Source organism: Stegodyphus dumicola, chromosome 1 (assembly GCF_044657685.1).
Source record: "Stegodyphus dumicola isolate Sdum_Otavi_A_Nest chromosome 1, ASM4465768v1".
Classification (NCBI taxonomy): domain Eukaryota; kingdom Metazoa; phylum Arthropoda; class Arachnida; order Araneae; family Eresidae; genus Stegodyphus; species Stegodyphus dumicola.
The window spans coordinates 208472988-208492084 of NC_140768.1; the positions used below are offsets into that span (position 1 = coordinate 208472988).

Consider the following 19097-nt stretch of genomic DNA (forward strand, 5'->3'; position numbering starts at 1 on the left):
TTCTATTTAGTTCAGCAATGGCTGCTAGAGGGCAGAAGTCTAATCCATAGCGCTTTCTGATTGGTTCTCGTGGATCCTGACCAAGTTATTAACCATTATTTTTAATTGATTATACTATTTGACTTAATAATTAATATATTTAATGAAAAAGTTCATGTATTTATATGTAAATTTTATGTATTTGTCCATCTATGGCATGGAAAACGTGGACGATAACACAAAGCTCTTGAATTATCTCTTGAATTCTATTATTTGATCTATCCTCTTTGTTCATCTGACTTTGTGCAGCGGAAACCAACATGAGGCTGATGGATTGCACATAGGCAATTCTGTTCCAACTTGCTCAGACCTTTGTACATCCTCGATAATAAATGAATTCATAACTTTAAATTTATTTTGTTTCTATTTTAGATTAAGATATTTTAAATTTCTCATTTCTTTATCTTACAAACATAATTTACGTAATTTTCTTTTCTTCTCGCCGTTAAATTAAATGTACTAATTTTCATATCATATTTTTTATATACAAACATAAGACTTTTTTTTCTTTCCACATTTTTCAGTTTTACATTCTTTTACCCTACGTTTAACTTGCAAAAGTAATAGAATTTATAAAAGTAATATGTTTTCACAATTTTAATTTTTTTTTTCTTTTTATTTTACAAAAGGTTTTTTCCCTTCAGTTTAATCTTTCCTTTCCGTTTTTTACATTTTTCACTTTATTTGTTTTACAAAAGTTGTACTTATTTTCATACGATTTTCTCTTTCTTTTTTATGAACTCAGTATTTTTTCTATATTTTACTTCAAGAAGTAATTTTTAACTTTTCTTTTATATAAAAGTATTTTTTTAATTCTTTGAAAAATTTTCTTCTCTCATTTCTTTTTTCTTTCTTTTATTTTCCTCTTAAGGTTTTTCTTAATGTTTTAAATATCTATTGATGTTACACCTCCATTTCTCGAAACGTTAAGTTACATATATATTTCTCTGTCTATGAAATTTAAGATGGAACTTACACGCATATAATTTCCCTCTAGAGGCTTTCATGGATAATATTTTCTGTAAATTTAAACCAATAAGTACGATGTTCCTTCCATATAGCTTACTTATTTCTACTATTATCTTCTTTCTTATTATTAGCGTACTTACCCAGTATGTTATATTTCTTATTTTTTTACGCTACTAATACTTAAGATATACAAAACTTTCTCTTCTAATGTATTACACCATACTACTAACACTTAACGGGTGATACTCCGAACTTTCTCTTCTAACGTATTATACTAACTTTTTGAAACATTATACAAAACGTCGCGGATTCTCTTTTACACATCTCATTTTTGTGCAAAGGATTCACGAAATGTGTCAAACAAATGTAAATTTTTAACTTTCTATTTTCCATTTAGACATTTTGCCTTACATTTAAGCTTTATAATGTTTTTAAAACATATCTCTGTTAATATTTCTGATTCTTTTTTTCCTAAAAATAAATACAGACTTATACGGATTTTTTAAAGATCTACTGACTTTGAATTAAAACTTCTAATTTAGAAAAAATAAATTTTCACAATATAAAATCTACTTGAACTAATATATGGACATCTCTAGCCAGTTTAGTTCAAATACATACGAAACAATATGAAATTTCTTATTATTGTCTACCCCAGTTTAATACGTACCAACAGCATTTCATTTCATATTATTTTACATTACAGACATTTACGACTATATAAGAACACTCCTTTTAATTGAGCATGGGGTTTCAGATATATTACTAACACAGATTGACTCTTTGAAATATTTTACAAAAATATCTTGGATTTTCTTGTATACATTGTATTTAAATCCCCGAACATACGTTAAATTTTGATTTCTATCATGGGGAAATCTTCACCCGGATTCTTAATGTGATCCCACCATTTACCGCAGACCTTCATAAACACTGCTATATTTGAACTTAACACAGATATTATTTTTTAACAAGCTACAGAATTTTTAACTACAGAGAAGAATATCTACATTGTAATGTAATATTTTAAATTCACTATAGAGCCATATTTGTGTAAAACATCTAAAAAGAAAGGATGTCTGGACATGGAATTAATGTAAGTCACGGAAGTGAAACTTTGTCATCTTTTTCCCAACTTAGAATATAAAAATTTCTCAGCTAGGAATATATATATATATATTTCGATCATTATTTTTATAAGTCTCAAAGCTTTTTAATATATTCCTTCTAACTTAAGATATGCATTTCAAATTGACAAACACTGAACTCTTACAGCTTTTTGAGAATGATTTAAGTTATGATACATAGCAAATAAAATTCTACATAACAGGGAATATTGACATGAATTTCCAAATAATAATACAACGTAACTTCAATATATTCAATTTAACTGAAGATATGCATTTCAAACTGACATTCCTTTACTTAGAGTTCTTACAGCTCTTTGAGGTCATCTGATATTTAATTTTTCACTGATATGAGAAACATTTTTGCATAAGTACCATACAAAACATATAATATTGAAATGAACTCCATATCATGGTCCAACGTTGGTAACTTAAATGAACCTTTAATACATTTTAGTATGAATTAATTTAAAAAAGAAAAATTCAAATGCAAGTATTCAAACAGAAATGCTTCACAAATTTACATATTAAGCAAACATTCAAGAGAATACTATATATCTAGAGATATTATTTACACTAGTTGGTAATGTAATTTATTAGAACAGCCGCAGACGCATAGGAGAGGTATGCAATATCCATGAAAAGACTTCCTACCAGGCCAAAGAGCAATAGTGAAATATAACATATAAGAAGGGGGAAAAATGTTTGAGTATGAAAAACATGAACAAGAAATGAATATTTTTTCTGAAAATGTGCCGAATGGGATAAGTCAGGAGTAAGAACCTTAACCAGTTTCAGGAATAGGGCCTGAAAAATAATGAAGTATTTCCAATCTTATTTTTTTGGCTATAATGCATTTATTTATACTAAAATATTCTGTTTGAGAAGGAATTTAATAAATCAGAATGATTTCGTTTTCTGAAGATTCAGGTTCAGAAATATTACAACTCAAAAGAAAAAAGGTTAGCGCGAGAATGAAGTATACCGTAAAAAATAAAATTTTTTTTCTTCCTAAAAAAATTAAAGTGAAACTTTTTCCACCAAAAAAAAATCTAAATGAATTTCTTTCGACTTTTCAAAATCAAAGTGGAGATTTTTCTCCCTAAAAAAATTAAAGTGAAACTTTTTCAACCTAAAAAAATTTAAATGAATATTTTTCGACTTTTCAAAATCAAAGTGTAAATTTTTCCCCTTACATTTTGAATTTAACATGGGTTTTCCCATAGACAAAATAAAAGTGGAGATTTTTCTTGCCAAAAAATTAAACTGAAACTTTTTCGACTTAAAAAATCTAAACGAATTTTTTTTTCACGTTTTTAAAAGTGTTATTTTTATAACTACATTTTGAAATTAACATGGGTTTTCCCATAGACGAAATAACAGTGGAGATTTTTCCTCTTAAAATATTAAAGTGAAAATTTTTCAAATATATTTTTCTGCTTTTCATGACATTACATTTCCAATGAAATTTGATTCATTGCCAGATAGTTAAATGTTTGTTATTTTTTTTTCACATCCGAATGCATTTCGTGTCTCACATATGCTCATTACAACCAAGTTAGAAGTTAAGTGAATTCTTCTTGAAATACTGTACATTTCATTCCGGAAAGTATCTTCATTTTGAATCCTCTAATGTTTCTTTTTCCTGCATTCCAAGTAAATTTTGTGCATAAAGTTTTCAGTTTCGATGGAAGTTATTTGCGGATGACTATGATGTTATCGTGTTTCCATAAACCTTTTGAAAACTTTGAGTATTACCAATTTTTAATGTTACGGCCACTACAAATCATTGAATTTTCGAATATTTTCTTATTTATCTTTTACATTACCATGTAAAGATTTGGGAATAAATTTTTATTAAATAGATATATTGTTTTATTTAATAACGTTTTGCACGTTTGGAAGATTTGACTTCAAGAACACTACCACCCTGAATCAGAAAATTAAGGAAAGAAATGTAATTTTTTTTATCTTAGTTTACTGTGGGAATAGAGACTGTTAACCCAGCTCATAAAGAATATTTTCTCGAAGTTGCAAAGAATCACTGAGTTGCACTAATATAGATTTTCCTCATGAAGTCTATTTCTTTCTTAAAAGAAGTTTATATACTAATTTCATTAGAAACATGTCTAAGAAAATATCTGACATTCATGAGAAACATCAGCACCTTGATTTAAATTACTAGGAAAGTAAGAATCATTGTTTTGTAAATATGTTTCTCTTTGACTCAAAAGTTTTTTCTTTATCATCTTTTCTAATGAATCATATCTTTTCTAAATGAAAAACTAACCGTACATAAGTAATATATTGTACTGATGAACCAGTGTTATATTTTAACTTATTGTATGACATATTAAATTACTATGAGAAGAAAGTCATGTTTTCCCCTAAATGCTCATTTTTCAAGTAGAATTTTATTATCACACACATGTGTTTATTGCACTTTTTGATAAAATCTCAAAGACTGAAATGAGTGTTTCATTACCAAATTTGTACTTTCCGACTGAAACGGAAACATTCACAAGTTATTGCAAAGAAAATTTGTACATGTTGTACTTTTTGATTAATTTTCATACCAGTTGATTATCTTTGAAAATTTGTTTCCTAGTCTAGTGCTAATATATTGATAATTTTCGCTTTTTCAGTGCGTTTCGTATGTGACATAAACTCAGTTTACAACCTTGTTTTTCATCTATAACACTTGATTTCTAATGAAGTATCGAAATGATTATTAACTATCTGCTTTAACAGGCTGGCTGCATGGTTGGTTTTTTATGGTTTTCTTCCATGTGTAATGTGACTACAAGCCAGTTCTCCTTAGAAGGTCCTCCACAGTAGAAAATCTCACAGTCAGCTAAATCAAATTGACTTTTGTGTGACCTTAAATATGAGGCACCAATAGTAAATATGTTTTGGCATATTATTAGGAATTTTGAATGAAACATTTATTGCTACGGTAAAAGAATGACCAACTGATGTTTACCTTACTAATCAATGTCTTATAGTATTGTAATGGCTTGCAGGATTTTTCCTAATGTGATGTTGCATAGTTTTACTTGACGCGTCAGCCGTTCAACAGATGTATAACGATAGACCGTCTCCGTATAAATTATGCTTGTAATCATTATAACTTGTAAATATTTTGTAAATATCTTTCATATGAATTAAAATTTCTTAAAAAGTTTATAGCTGTGTTGCGCAGTGAATCGAAGTTCATTATAGAGACCGATACCGACAAGAAGGAAAGAAAGCAGTTCAGGGCAGCCCTATTTAGAAGGTAAGTGAACTTTCACTTATCTATTTAATGATCAAAAAATTTTAATAGTGCAAAGTTGATAACATTTTTTAACATTACTCTTGTTTGTTATCAAATAAATAGAGTATGTTCATAATCAGACATTTCTTCTTTTGTACTAGTGTTATGTAGTATGATATGATAATTTGGATTTGTTTACAGCGTACATAACAGTACTTACTTATTGCTTTAAAACAGGTTTTGAATCAAGGCTTTCTTTTTTTTCCCTTTTGAGTATGCACATAAAACTTATTTAAGCTATATTTATAATATATCAATGAGATATGTAAATGAAATAAGTCTCTTAGGTTAGCTCCTCTAATGCAAAAAGAACTAAAGAAAAAGTATATACCTTGAAAACAAGATTGCTATCTGAATAGTGTTGGCTAAGATTTATTCAGATGGTTTTTAGCATTTATTCCGACATCTCCACATATAAATGAGAATTCAATAAAGTAAAACTAATATAATATCATTCTATATAAAGTGTTTGACGAATAATGGAAAAAAATTCAATTACTGCAGTATGTTTTAATAAAATTTGGATATAAGAGAATAAATTGCACTACATTAGATAAAAAAGCGAAAAATTTTCTATTTTTTGCTTATTTTCACTATATGTGTTTTTCATAGGTTTGTTACTAGAGGATTTACTTTATAGATTTGAAGCTAAATAATATTTTTATGTTTTTACTTATGCAAATTAATTAATAAAAAGAACTGTGATTTAAGTATTATCTTTGCTGTGATATAGATTGAGTCTTATTATGTTATGGAATTAATATTTAAATATTCAGATACGTATAATATTAAGAGCATATGTATGTAAGTTCTTATAAATTTACAGTATTTTTTCCAAGTATAATAAAAAGTAACCATCAACAGCAAATAAACGTATTAGTAAATAGTATCTGTAAAATATGTATGTAAAGGTATTAGTTTTATTTATTTGCGTGTTTTTTTAATATTGTTTTTAACTAAATAAAGCACAAAAAAAATTTAATGGAATTTTTACTCTACTAAATCTATACAAAAACTGATTTTTTAATATAGAATCCATCAGTCATCTGATCATTGAAGTAGTTTCTATAGCATTCTGCACTTCACTCTAAAAACATTATAATTTAAAGGTGTATATCCTGAATCAGTATTTAAAATCATAAAGTGTTTAGCAGCCTTTTCTGGAAGCACACACACAATAACATTTTTAACAAATTTGCTATAGTAATAGACGTTTGATTCCATGTCAGCAAACTTCAAATAACATATTAAAAATAAAAAACAAGAATTAGATTAAAGGTTAAAAAAAAGAAACATGCAGACAAGCTATTAAATTTTCCAGAGGTTTAAAATGTGAACTGGCTAGATATATTAAATCATCAGCATGCACTTATGTATTTGTCACGTAAAATTTGTTTACAATTTTAGAAAAGTATCTGGTGATTAAGAAAAGCTTTAGAAATTAAAAAATTACTGAACCATACCAATTTGTAACTTCATACCAATTTGTATCCACAGCTTTAATGCCATCTAAATATTTTAATGTGTAATGTAAATAAAAGTAATATGTTTAACGCCATCAATACTGAAATGTTATAGCTGAGAAATTAAGAATTATCATACAAATACAGTACAGAGAGGCTTGTAATTTTTTATATAACACATGAAATTGCATTGAATTCTAAAAGAAAAATAGTTAAATAAATATGAAAATGTGATTTCAAAACTAGTATAACCTCATCCAAAATTAAGAATATAGTTGAGGGAAATCTTTTGTCCAAAAATACATTTCGAGATCCCTAACATTATGCTTATATATTTAAAAGTAAAAATTGAAAATTCAATAAAGGAATTCAAAAATAAAGTATTTTTAACTAAAAATACAAATTTGAAATATCATATATGAAAATGTTTTAGAAACTTTTAAAATAACTTAAATCATACCAGAAATTTCTCAGTTTAAAAAAAATAAGAGAAAGAATCTGAACTGCAGACAAAAGAAGGGGGAAAAGCCACACATCTTTATTTGAGTGCAGAAAAAAGGCTGAAATTCGGTTTCTCTAGAATGTTAAATAATAAGGTTTTAGCGAACAGCGCTAAAGAGCCGAAGTTGGCGCCCCAAACCTAAATTGCAACCGTAAAGCTTAGCTTCAAAATGGCTGACGAGTGAGCCTGTATCTCTAGTAGCCCACCAGCGGCCGTGCGGTAAAGTCGCTGAACACTGGTAGTTCGGTCCTAGGTTCGAATCCCGCGAACGGACTGGCTGCAAGGTTTTCCCATGTGTAACGTGTATACAAGCCAGTTTCCCTTAGAAAGTCCTCCCCAAAGGCATACCTTCCCTTAGGCAGATAGCCCTAGTGTGCTTTGCCATAATTAAATAAACCAAACCAAACGTATCTCTAGTAGCTCTAGTAGATACGAATTCTGATCTAACTGACGCAAGCTCAAATCCTACGATTAATTTTAATATGAACGGAGTCAGGGATTTACTTATGAAAATAATGACTGAATTTCAAAAACTATTTGGTAGTAATCAAAATCGTAAAAAGCAACCTTGTATTTAGCGTAGGTATAATGAAACACTCAATCGATTTCGAGGGCAGCTAAAGGTCCCTCCTCATCAGGAGAAAGAAATACATAGAAAGAAGTTCTTTCTTCTTTCTACGCTAAATACAAGGTTGTTTTTTACTATTTTGATTGTCACATTAGCGTGTTTCTCTTCTAGTCTTATTTGGTAGTAATTTAAACAAAATCACTCAAATCATCACCGAAATGTCAGGAATAAAATTCCAGACAGGGAAAACTGCGGAAATGACCTCGGGCAGAAAACAAACATTTTCTACCAGATATTGGAAGAAATTAACAACATTGTTCAGAGAAACTAAGATCTTACGTCACCGACAAATATCGTATATTTTTTGTGTCGTTTCATGTCTAATTTCTCCCATTTGATATGTTATTTTGCACCATATTCTCTTTTTGATCACTTACTACATTTTACCTATTTCTTATATTCTTATGTTATGTACCTGTGAATTCTTGACTTTCCCTAAAAATCTGGCCAATACTTGCTTTGTATTTTTAGCACTTTCTTGTCTTATCTTGTGTGTAGGACTGTGGTGAATTCTTCGTCTACGACTCGATCGACTTGTTGAAATGTTCTCACTTTTACTTCCCGTTTAGGATGAACTATTTCAGGGCTTCGCTCTGCTATTCGAACTTATGCTATGGAATAACTGTTAGAAAATCAACTACTTGTTATCCAGGGATAGCGCATTCACGCGCGGGAGCCTAAACTGCGTTCGCCTGAGTCTACTGAAATGAACAGAATTTTTAACAGATTGTTGTGCAGAAACGGCGCATTAAGCTGCGGACTTCCAACAGTACGTATCGCTGTAGGAAACCGAAGCTCACTGTCATACATTTGATTTATGGGGCTGCAGATGGAAACAAAAATGGAGGCACTCAGGAATCATTCTATGCACCTCCTTTGAGTACCTACGCCGTTTCTGTGCACAGTTTCATTGAAAAAATGCATATCGGCCATCTCCGCATTAGGACAGGGATATGAATACCACCACACGCACGGAGAACAACTATTTCAACTCCAACTACCACTATTTGCTGATATTATCGATTCTTTTAATAAAATAAATAAGTGTGGATCGTAGCCTCATTCAGGGTCGAAGGTGCAGAAGTGGAGAGCTAGAATATCATAGGTCTGAAAGATAAAGGGAAAAAAATCCGAATACGTGAAGAGAAGTATTGTCAGATAAGTGGCGCCAACTATCGCACCTACCTTGAACTTCAGAAAATTATCTTATACGAACGAAGCAGAAGAATAAATTCGAAGCATTTCCACAATCAGGAGTGCTAGTTCTAACTTCTGTAATGACGATTCCATCTTCTTAAATTTATCAGCAATTTCAAAAAAAAAATTACTAATGAAGTTAGTGAAAAACCTATTTCTAGCCATCAGTGCTAGGAAGTCTGATTCAGCCTTTCGTAATTTTTCCCAGAGCTTTCGTAATTGGTTTTCATGAGCGTTTTTTAAGTTTCAAGCCTTCAATAATTCTAAGTATGAGAAAGATCTCAACAGAATCTTGGCAATCTAAATAATCTTCATCATATTCAAATATATTAACTATATCTTTGAAATGCGCGATATTAATAGGAAAGTTAACGGCAGTCATAACGTCGAAAGCGTACGAGGCAGGATGCCTCACAGTAAGGTGCTTCTGAACGTGGTGACCACGAAGCAAGAGCGTTGAAAATCGTAGCCTTTAAGTAAGAAGATAACCCTCAAATAACTAATCTAATCGGAACTCGTATCACGGAGATATCACGCAGAGCACAACGTTTTCGCTTGGTAAAAATATTGCCATAATGGAAGCATAAAGTAGAAAAGTCCTGACAGTAATACCCACAAGCGTGAAGCAGTAATAGACGAGAAAAGACGAGGACATCCAGTACATCACAAGAATGGGAAACAAATCTCAGAGAAAAGTGACTTTGTTGAACATATGCACTCCAATGACTAATGGCACCGCCTACCGTGCCCAGAAGAGGTTATCTCAGGGCGAAGGAATTCTAAAATCGCGCTCCGCTGAAGAGCTTCATGATGTGAAATACAAGTTGTAGCTGTTCCTCTGGTTTCTTCATCTTCTTAAAGTATCCCGAAAATTTAAAAAAAAAAAAAAAAAAAAAAAATGCTTGAGAATTTCATAATCTTGTCCGTTAGAGATCGGAACTCCAACAGGAAAGCTGGTACAGTGGTTGCTTGCGCTGGAGATTCAGTGTCAGAATATTTTTTCCTACGTACAGGAGCCTCTTTGGCTGGTCTCTTAGGCAACTTTTTCATCAATTTTTCTTTTGCGAGTTTTTGGAGAAAACTCACAACCCTTAATGGAAGCAACGGAATTTTGAATGTATCTAATGCAGGTCAGTTTCTAGTCTTTCGTAAGTCGCAAGTGAATGTTAAATGCTTTTTACTATATTTGATGCACCTCTGAGAATTAGTTCAAAATTGCTGTCCATGCTTCTTCATTCGGTTGCGGCGGAGAAGCTCTCGAGTCCCAATTATTTACTTTGGCTAATAACGCTGACATATTAGGCTTCTTATTTTTCCATCTAGCTTTGTCTTCAACAACTATACTGTCTTCAACAACTATACTGTCTTCAACAACTATACTGTCTTCAACAACTATACTGTCTTCAACAACTATACTGTCTTCAACAACTATACTGTCTTCAACAACTATACTGTCTTCAACAACTATACTGTCTTCAACAACTATACTGTCTTCAACAACTATACTGTCTTCAACAACTATACTGTCTTCAACAACTATACTGTCTTCAACAACTATACTGTCTTCAACTATACTGTCTTCAACTATACTGTCTTCAACTATACTGTCTTCAACTATACTGTCTTCAACTATACTGTCTTCAACAACTATACTGTCTTCAACTATACTGTCTTCAACTATACTGTCTTCAACAACTATACTGTCTTCAACTATACTGTCTTCAACTATACTGTCTTCAACTATACTGTCTTCAACTATACTGTCTTCAACTATACTGTCTTCAACTATACTGTCTTCAACTATACTGTCTTCAACTATACTGTCTTCAACAACTATACTGTCTTCAACTATACTGTCTTCAACTATACTGTCTTCAACAACTATACTGTCTTCAACTATACTGTCTTCAACAACTATACTGTCTTCAACTATACTGTCTTCAACAACTATACTGTCTTCAACTATACTGTCTTCAACAACTATACTGTCTTCAACTATACTGTCTTCAACAACTATAGGATCAGTTTTGGGAAACTGATCCTATAGTTGTTGAAGATCTTCGCCTTAATGTCCTTCGTACATTAAGGCGAAAAAATCACCTTGCGCTTTACGTAAGCTAGCATGAACTGGTTTTCCAGCTTTTATTATCTCCTGTAAATAGTAACATTATTAAGACAGGGAAAAACCTCAATTCCATTTTTTTTTGGTCTTCTTTGTATCAAGTTTATGCGGAATTGCAAACGACTGGTCGACCTGAACCGAGTGATGAGAAGTATTCATAATGAGTAAATAAAAGCACGTGGTAAAACACGAGGCGCGGACTTCTTAGTAAAAGCACGTGGTGAGTACTAAGCAAGAGCTTCGAAAAAACACGATCTTTACGTGTGAGGAATCCTCTCCGATTGTAAATGATTATTTACGCCATCAGACCATTTTTTCTGCCGATAACAGCGACCTCTATTATCTCAACGTGCTATTTCCGCGTACACATTCTCTTATGAAATCGACTTATTTCAGTTTATCATTTTTTTCCAACTATTTAGAATTGCCTTGTAGGTGGGTGACGTACGAAAGTCAGTTGGACTTCATGTTAACCAATATATGACGACTCGTATGCGTGGGAAACGGAGAAAATTAAAATTAAACAGCCCCCAGTAGCAAAAGAGCATAGAAATACATATTTAGAAGAACATTTTAAAAGGAAAAAATGCGAATTGTGCACCCAAGGCCAATCAGACTGAAAGGAAAAGCAAGAATACAAGATAAACCGAAAAGAGTCAGTCTATTACAAATGATTATCTAAAATAATTTAATATACAAATTAACAATTTAATATGCCGATTAAATTATTCATATATCAAATTAAATTATTCAAGTTTCTTGCCATGTATTAGAGATGCTCTAGGTAAAGCAAAACGTATCTACTTAAGTCCATTTCAATCTATACAAGTTGAAGTCTATCGTATGTGATCATGAATACTGCAGATTTTGAGTTCAACATCATCAGAGACAAGACTGGCACAAAAACAATATTTTTAACATAGTGACCCTCCCCCTCCCAAAATCAAATTCCAATTCGCAAGGAACCACAACTTGGATGTGTGTGGAATGATAGAAAGTTCCTATGAAAGTTCCTATGTAGTTCCTATGATGTGTGTCAAGAAATGTCGATATTAATATATTAACGTGATAGCAAATTAATTTTGGCATATATTTTAAATAAAAATCAATCGATTTCTACGGCTGTGAGAAACTGGTCCCTCCTTTTCAATAAAAAACTAAATAAATAAAAAAAATCTTTTTTTTTTTACTTTTAAAGGAAAAAAAAAAAGATATGTGTTTGTTTGGTAACTTTTGAAATCGGTAGCATTTTATCTTATTTAAAATATATCCTGACTAAGGTTACTTTCTCGTTTAATTAAAAATATTTTTCCAGTTTGATGGTAAATGTTTAGTAAATATTTGACAAGTACATTGTTTGACTGAGCTATTTACAACAAGATAATTCTTTTGATTGTCTTGTTGAATTTAACGCTTTTCTTAGACAGCTAGTCCTCAGATTCGTTAACCTTAATCAATAAATCTCTCAACCTTTTTTTTATAGTATTGTAAGATAAATGAAGTTTTCTAAAAGAATTACACTAAACAGTTAAATTTTTCCTGCTTTGAAATAAGTTTCTTATACAAAATATCTGTTTTGATTCCAAAAAGGATAAAGGTCTGTTCTGATTCAATAATAATAATAATAGTTTTTAAACGAGTTCGGAAACTTTCAAAGCGCAATGCATAATTTATATTTAATTGCTAATAAATGAATGATCAAAAGTTGGATATTTCCAAATATTCTTCTTTCGTCATATAAAGTATGATATGTGTCTTATAATAATTATTGTTGCTTTAGCGTCTCCAACAAGTTCTAATGCTTTTCGTTCATATAGGAGATTTAGTGACGGACGCGAAAATATTGATGATGACTATTCGAGTATTCGAGAGGTCCAGGGTCGAGTCCAGGCGAGGACATTGCTCATTTTTTCATGTCTCCTGCTTCAAAATAACATAATGACTCTACAATGGCCACAAGATATTTTGGTATGCCCACGCTGCAAATTTAAATAACCGTTGTAGGTTCAGCTCTTTTTTAAATAACGGCATTATCTCGGGCACTTTAGTCTTATTCCAAATGAAAAAATCAGAATACCATAGACCAGCGGTTTTCAACCTTTCGACTAACGCGTACCATCCAAACAAAAATTGAAAACCTTTAGTACCACCACTACAAAGTACTACTGCCACCACCACTCTTGAACAAAGCTCAGGTCGCATAAGTTTATGAGTGTTAGAGAAAAACCTCAATCAGGATGTTGGGGTTTTAATTTTTGAATTTAATAGTTAAAAATACTTTGCTTCTTTGCGTACCACCTATTTTTCTCTTGCGTACCACCGAGAACTCCTGCTATAGACCATTGAAAATCAGAATACCATAGACAAAGATTCACAAACTCATTCTTCCATCGACCCCTTTTAAAAGAATAATTTTCTTCATTGACCTCCAACAATGTTTGCACGTGCAATTTCTCGAGAAAGAAAAACACTGCTAACAGCATGAACCAGGGCTCAAATTACTTCTAAATACTGCCAATGGCTAAGCTTACGTATCTCTAAACAACGAATGGCTTCATGTGATGAAAATGTAATAAATTCGTACGCATTTAAATGCTTCACCAGCACAAGTAGGCTAACATATTACTTAACAGCGTAATTTATTCCTGTTGTGTGTATATAATGTTTAATATATAATCCATGCAGTCATATACCTGCCAACGAACATAAGACAGGAGAACTGATTTGCGGTTTTGCAGCTGAGGATGGTGGTTCGGTAAAACCATCGAAACTAGTCCTGTGAAAATTTTGTAAATGTAACGCTGAGTTTTGTTGTTTGACTTCTGAATTAGTATTTATTCGGCGTGTTATTGTGTCTTAATTAGGAGAACTGATGTCACTGCCAGCGGTGACTGAGCTTCCGATCTCGGTTGCACTAGCCAAGAGTAGTACTTGGGCGCCAGAACTGCACCATGAGCCCCAGAAAAGCGATATTTGCATAGCTAGTGTAAGGGGTTTTACCCACTTGCTCAGAGTAAGTAATAGGTAGTCTCTGCACTTATACCTAACCTAACTTAATCTAACATAACCTCATATTTTTTCTATAATATATAGCATACAGTACAATCACCAAATAAATAATTGCACAAACAATAATTTAAAGATAACATTTAAACTAAGAATACGAACAAAAGCTTAAAAAAGCCTTTATTATACTTATATTTTATTTTTAATTTTAAAAATATTAGCAAATTTTCGGATACAAAACCACGTATTCTAATTGCCCAAAAGTTTGATTTTCGTGAATATGACGGCTGCGCTTGATGTGTTGATGCAATGTTTTGAATATTTGGAGTAAAACTGCTTAACTTAATCCTTAAATGTCCTTGTTCAAAAACGTTCAAACCGTTTCTTATTTTTCGTAGAAAGTACTTTACGAGAGCTTCGTGAAACTGGGTAAGAAAAGGAAAAAGTCAATAATGTTGGTTCAGTAACAGGTTTATTTTTGGGATATTTCTCTCCGATGACTTTTAAATTCCAAAAGTTAGCGCACCCATGTATATTGAATAAAACATGATTTATTTGTATGTAAAACTTTTTATCAATAAACAAAAATTATCAGTTTTAATAATATATTTTTATACTCAGTGGGATCTTGAATATGACGATCAATTGCCAGCGTATCTTTGGCCTTCGCCCCTCATTCGACACTTTGATCATCACCGATCCCCTTCAAAATTTCATCGACCCCACTGGGAACCTATGTCATAGACCATTTCTCTTGACTATATACAGCAACGCATGATATTTATTTAGCTATATTTTTGACACCTACTGTTATGTTTATTTCTATATTTAACTGCATAATGAGCTATGATTTATCCAGAAAAAAAAATGATTTGAAGTGCATCCGCTTCAGTTAGCTGAGATAAACAACTTCTACTGCATATGGTGCAAGTGGTTTGATTTAAAACTCTTAATGAAAATCACACAAATTCATACCTTCTTTTTCATCAAAAATCCAGACTATGTCAGTTTGCCCATTTTCAGTTATGTAACTTAGAGGTATGCTCCATGTATACCTGAAACGAATTTAAGTAGAAAGGGAGGAATATCAAAATTTATGTCAGAGTTATATATAATTTACGCAGTTGAAAATTCAAAAGAAAAAGGGAAATTAGTTATGTGGATGAGCAACAGAACTTCAAAGAAACTCCTAGATTACATAGTAAGCTATATAAACGATATTAAATGCATACTAAAACAAGTCATATGTATTTTAAGAATAAGAAATTGTATGGGTAATAACTAAATAAAGGTTTGACAGCCAAAGTTTTGATAATTGCATGACAAAAAGCATTCAAAATCTCCGCCATCTTTGAATATTATCAAAAGATGAAGATTAATATTTAGTGGTATTCAGGAGAAGTTTCTCGGATTATATTATGGTAATACTGAATTTATAAAGGTAATGAAATTCAATTAAAAGCATCCACAGAATAAATAATGAAATGCAAATTCGGCTCAAGAATTTCCACTGCTGTTGCTAAGACATAATGCTATTAAGAAACGCTTAAATAATGCTTTGTGCAATTAGTGTGAAATTTATAATTACAGTTCATTTCAGAGTGATGGAACAAAATTAAATTCAAGGTTTTTCGTTATCTTCGGTAGTTGCAAGAAAGTAGGCGGTAAATTTTCTAATTTAAAGATATTCTTGGAGCTTAACCAGAATCAGTCGTGCTCTTTGATCAAAATCAGAATTTTGTAAAACTCCTGTATGGCCAAATTCAAAGACTTCCAATGCGTGCACTTCATTTTTATAGTTTTCTCTTTGAGGAAACGGTGGTGTGATAGCCGTGGAAAACAGAAATAGATATGTAGGGTTTATATTTATTTTAACTAACATTTATTTTAAGCTATCTTTCCTGTCAAGCCTTTACTTTCCCCTGGAATTGCCAATGCCAGAGTATGTAAATTGTAGTAGAACGCGCTGTATATTCAAATTTTAGCAGAAGTAAGTTGAGTTTAAATAGAAGGGAAACGAGATTGCATGTGTGCTTCTTGAATCATGAGCGTGAAGGTTGCTAGGTAGAAATTTAAGAAAAGCGCGTTTCGGCCTGTGTGCCTATTTCGGTAGTTCGTTGAATCTTCAACTGCTTAATCAGTAAGCTTGCTGAATCTCAGCTGTATCTTAGAACGCGGTTAAGTTAGTTACGATTTTAGAGCCTCGTAGGTAGTGATCTCGTTATTTATTCATCCTGTCATTTATTTTTAGTTTCCCATATCTGTTTTGTTAAACCGCCGGGTCGGCGTAGTTTGTGAGCGTCAAGTGAACGCAGCTGTTATTTCTAAAGTGGAATAAAAAGGGATTTAAACCCTTCTTACGAGTTTGTGTAATTTACAGTTCATAGCAGTCACTACCACTGTTGCTGATAAGTTGGGGGCTCGCAACACTATATTGGCGCCCGAACATATTACGAACTTAGATGGCCGAAAACTGGATGGAAGCTCCTGTACAACTTCAACAGCAAGAAATGGCGAACCAGTTAGAAGGATTTGGATATCTGGTCCAAACGATGAGAGCCTCTATCAAGCCAAACGTCAATTTCGACGGAAAAAATTCGGTGGCGATATTCTTAGAAGGCCTCAAAAATCACTTCCTGTTATGCCCTGTGCCTGAAAGACAAAAAGTTGCCATTGCCACGTCTGCTCTAAGAGGACAGGCCTAACTATGGTGGAAGAGTATAGGGAAATTTTTATTAGGAGAATTCGGAGGCCAAACATATACCTTTGAAAATTTCAAAATATCATTATTAAATGCATTCCCCATAGTGAAAGACCGAGCAAAGCTAGAAGCCGAGCTGTATAGATTTTATCAACGTAATATGGAAGAGTTGACGGACTTTATTCTGCGAAAAGTAGAGCTGACGGATATGCTGTATGGAAAGAAATCTGACACGGAGATAACTGAAATAATCCTACCAAGATTGCTACCTGCTGTCCAAGATTACTTCGAAATCCGAAATCCAAGCACCTTGCAGGAACTCTTCGAGTTGGCGGTCAAGTTCCAAAACCGAAGAATAGCGGAAAAATCTAGAGGAGCATTGTATTCTCAAGGTCCCCGCAGGCAATTCTAAAATCAACAGACCGGAAACACAAATCGCTCTTATGGGGAAAAGAGCATCGAAGCTAGAAGGTCAAGGCGCAAAAAGGAAATGTGAAAAAAACCGTCCGCGTACCCAAAAGACTGAAGTTGAAAGGAAAGCTTTAAACGAGTAGAGGGGCCTGTAAAAGCGAGGGTCCAGACCTCGGAAGTTTCCAAAAAACCCTGAAGAAGATACTTAAACACGGTCGTGGTAAAGAATTCCCAATTACCAATTATACAAGTCCTGGTTGGCGATGTACCAGTAGAAGCCCTCATTGATGCAGGGGCAGAAGGTAATTTTATGATGATACATTTTTCAAGAAGAATTTTAATAGGTTACCATTATTTAAAAATAAAAACGCGGAAATCATAGCGGCCCAAGGAAAAACCTGTCAATGTATCGGGAAATTATCATTAAAAATACAGATAAAAGATGAAAGCCTTAAAGTATTAATTTTTGTGGTGAAAAGTTTAAAGAATCCAGTCATCTTAGGCATGGAGTTTTTGAAGGCCGCGAAAGCCAAGCTGGATTTTCAGGAGAATTCGATTATGCTGGAAATGGATCGGAGGGGGGTGGAGCCAGTGAAACAACCGCAGGTAGACCTTAGCCATTTGACTGTCCATGAAAGCCAAGCCATCCAGCAAGTGGTGAGTACTTTTTCAAACTTGTTTTCAGAACGGCCTGGTAACTGTCAAATTGTAACACATGATATACAACTAACTGCCGATAAACTCTGTAGGACTAAACACTACCGGTATGATAAACAGAAAGAGCAAATGATTGAGGAACACATTCAGGAAATGATGCAGAACCAGATAATAAAGCCCATAAATAGTGAGTACGCGAGTCCAGTCGTACTATGTAGGAAAAAGAGCGATTTCCCTCTTTCGGATAAAAGGGCTTGGAGGTTTGCTATAGATTACAGAAAGCTTAATAGTATTACTAAGTTCCCGGTTTACCCTTTGCCGGTAATAGAGGAAATTATTAGAAAGATTAAGTCTACGAGATACATGACTACGTTGGACTTAACGTCTGACTTCTATAAAATAGCTATGAGACCTGAAGATAAACATAAAGCCGCGTTTATCACAAAATCGGGCACTTATGCATTTTTACGTATGCCCTTTGGGTTGTGTGAGGCCCCGTCAACATTCCAAAGAGCTATGGACATTGTTCTAAAGCCTATCTTAGGAAAATCGACTTTAATCTATCTAGATGATATAATTATAACGAGTAGTACGTTGGAACAACACATTAAAGACTAAGAAGAGGTTTTTAAATTATTAAAAGAGGCCGGTCTTACAATTAACGCATCAAAATGAAAGTTCGCCACTAAAGAACTTAAATATCTGGGTTATAAAATTTCGCAAAAGGGTATAGAAACTCAGGATTCAAAAATAAAAGCCATCAAGAATTCCCCACCTCCCAATACCTCCAAGAAACTTTCTTCTTTCCTTGGGTTATGTTCTTATTATCGGTCATTCATAAAAGATTTCGCGAACATTGTTGAAACGTTGTTAGCAATTAAAAGAAAAAAACGTAAGTTTACGTGGACAGCAGAAGCAAATACAGCATTTGAAAGGTTAAAAGAAACACTCATCAATGC

At 32.6% G+C, this 19097-nt stretch overlaps 1 protein-coding gene across 1 annotated transcript in view; it reads right to left on the reverse strand.

The window, feature by feature from the left end:
* The window catches only part of LOC118205807 (uncharacterized), a 425653-nt gene that overhangs the window by 203057 nt on the left and 203499 nt on the right, over positions 1–19097 (reverse strand). The window contains exon 11 of the mRNA XM_085825092.1: positions 15345–15424. Coding sequence (XP_085681218.1) covers positions 15345–15424 — 80 coding nt within the window. The remainder of the gene's footprint in view (positions 1–15344; positions 15425–19097) is intronic.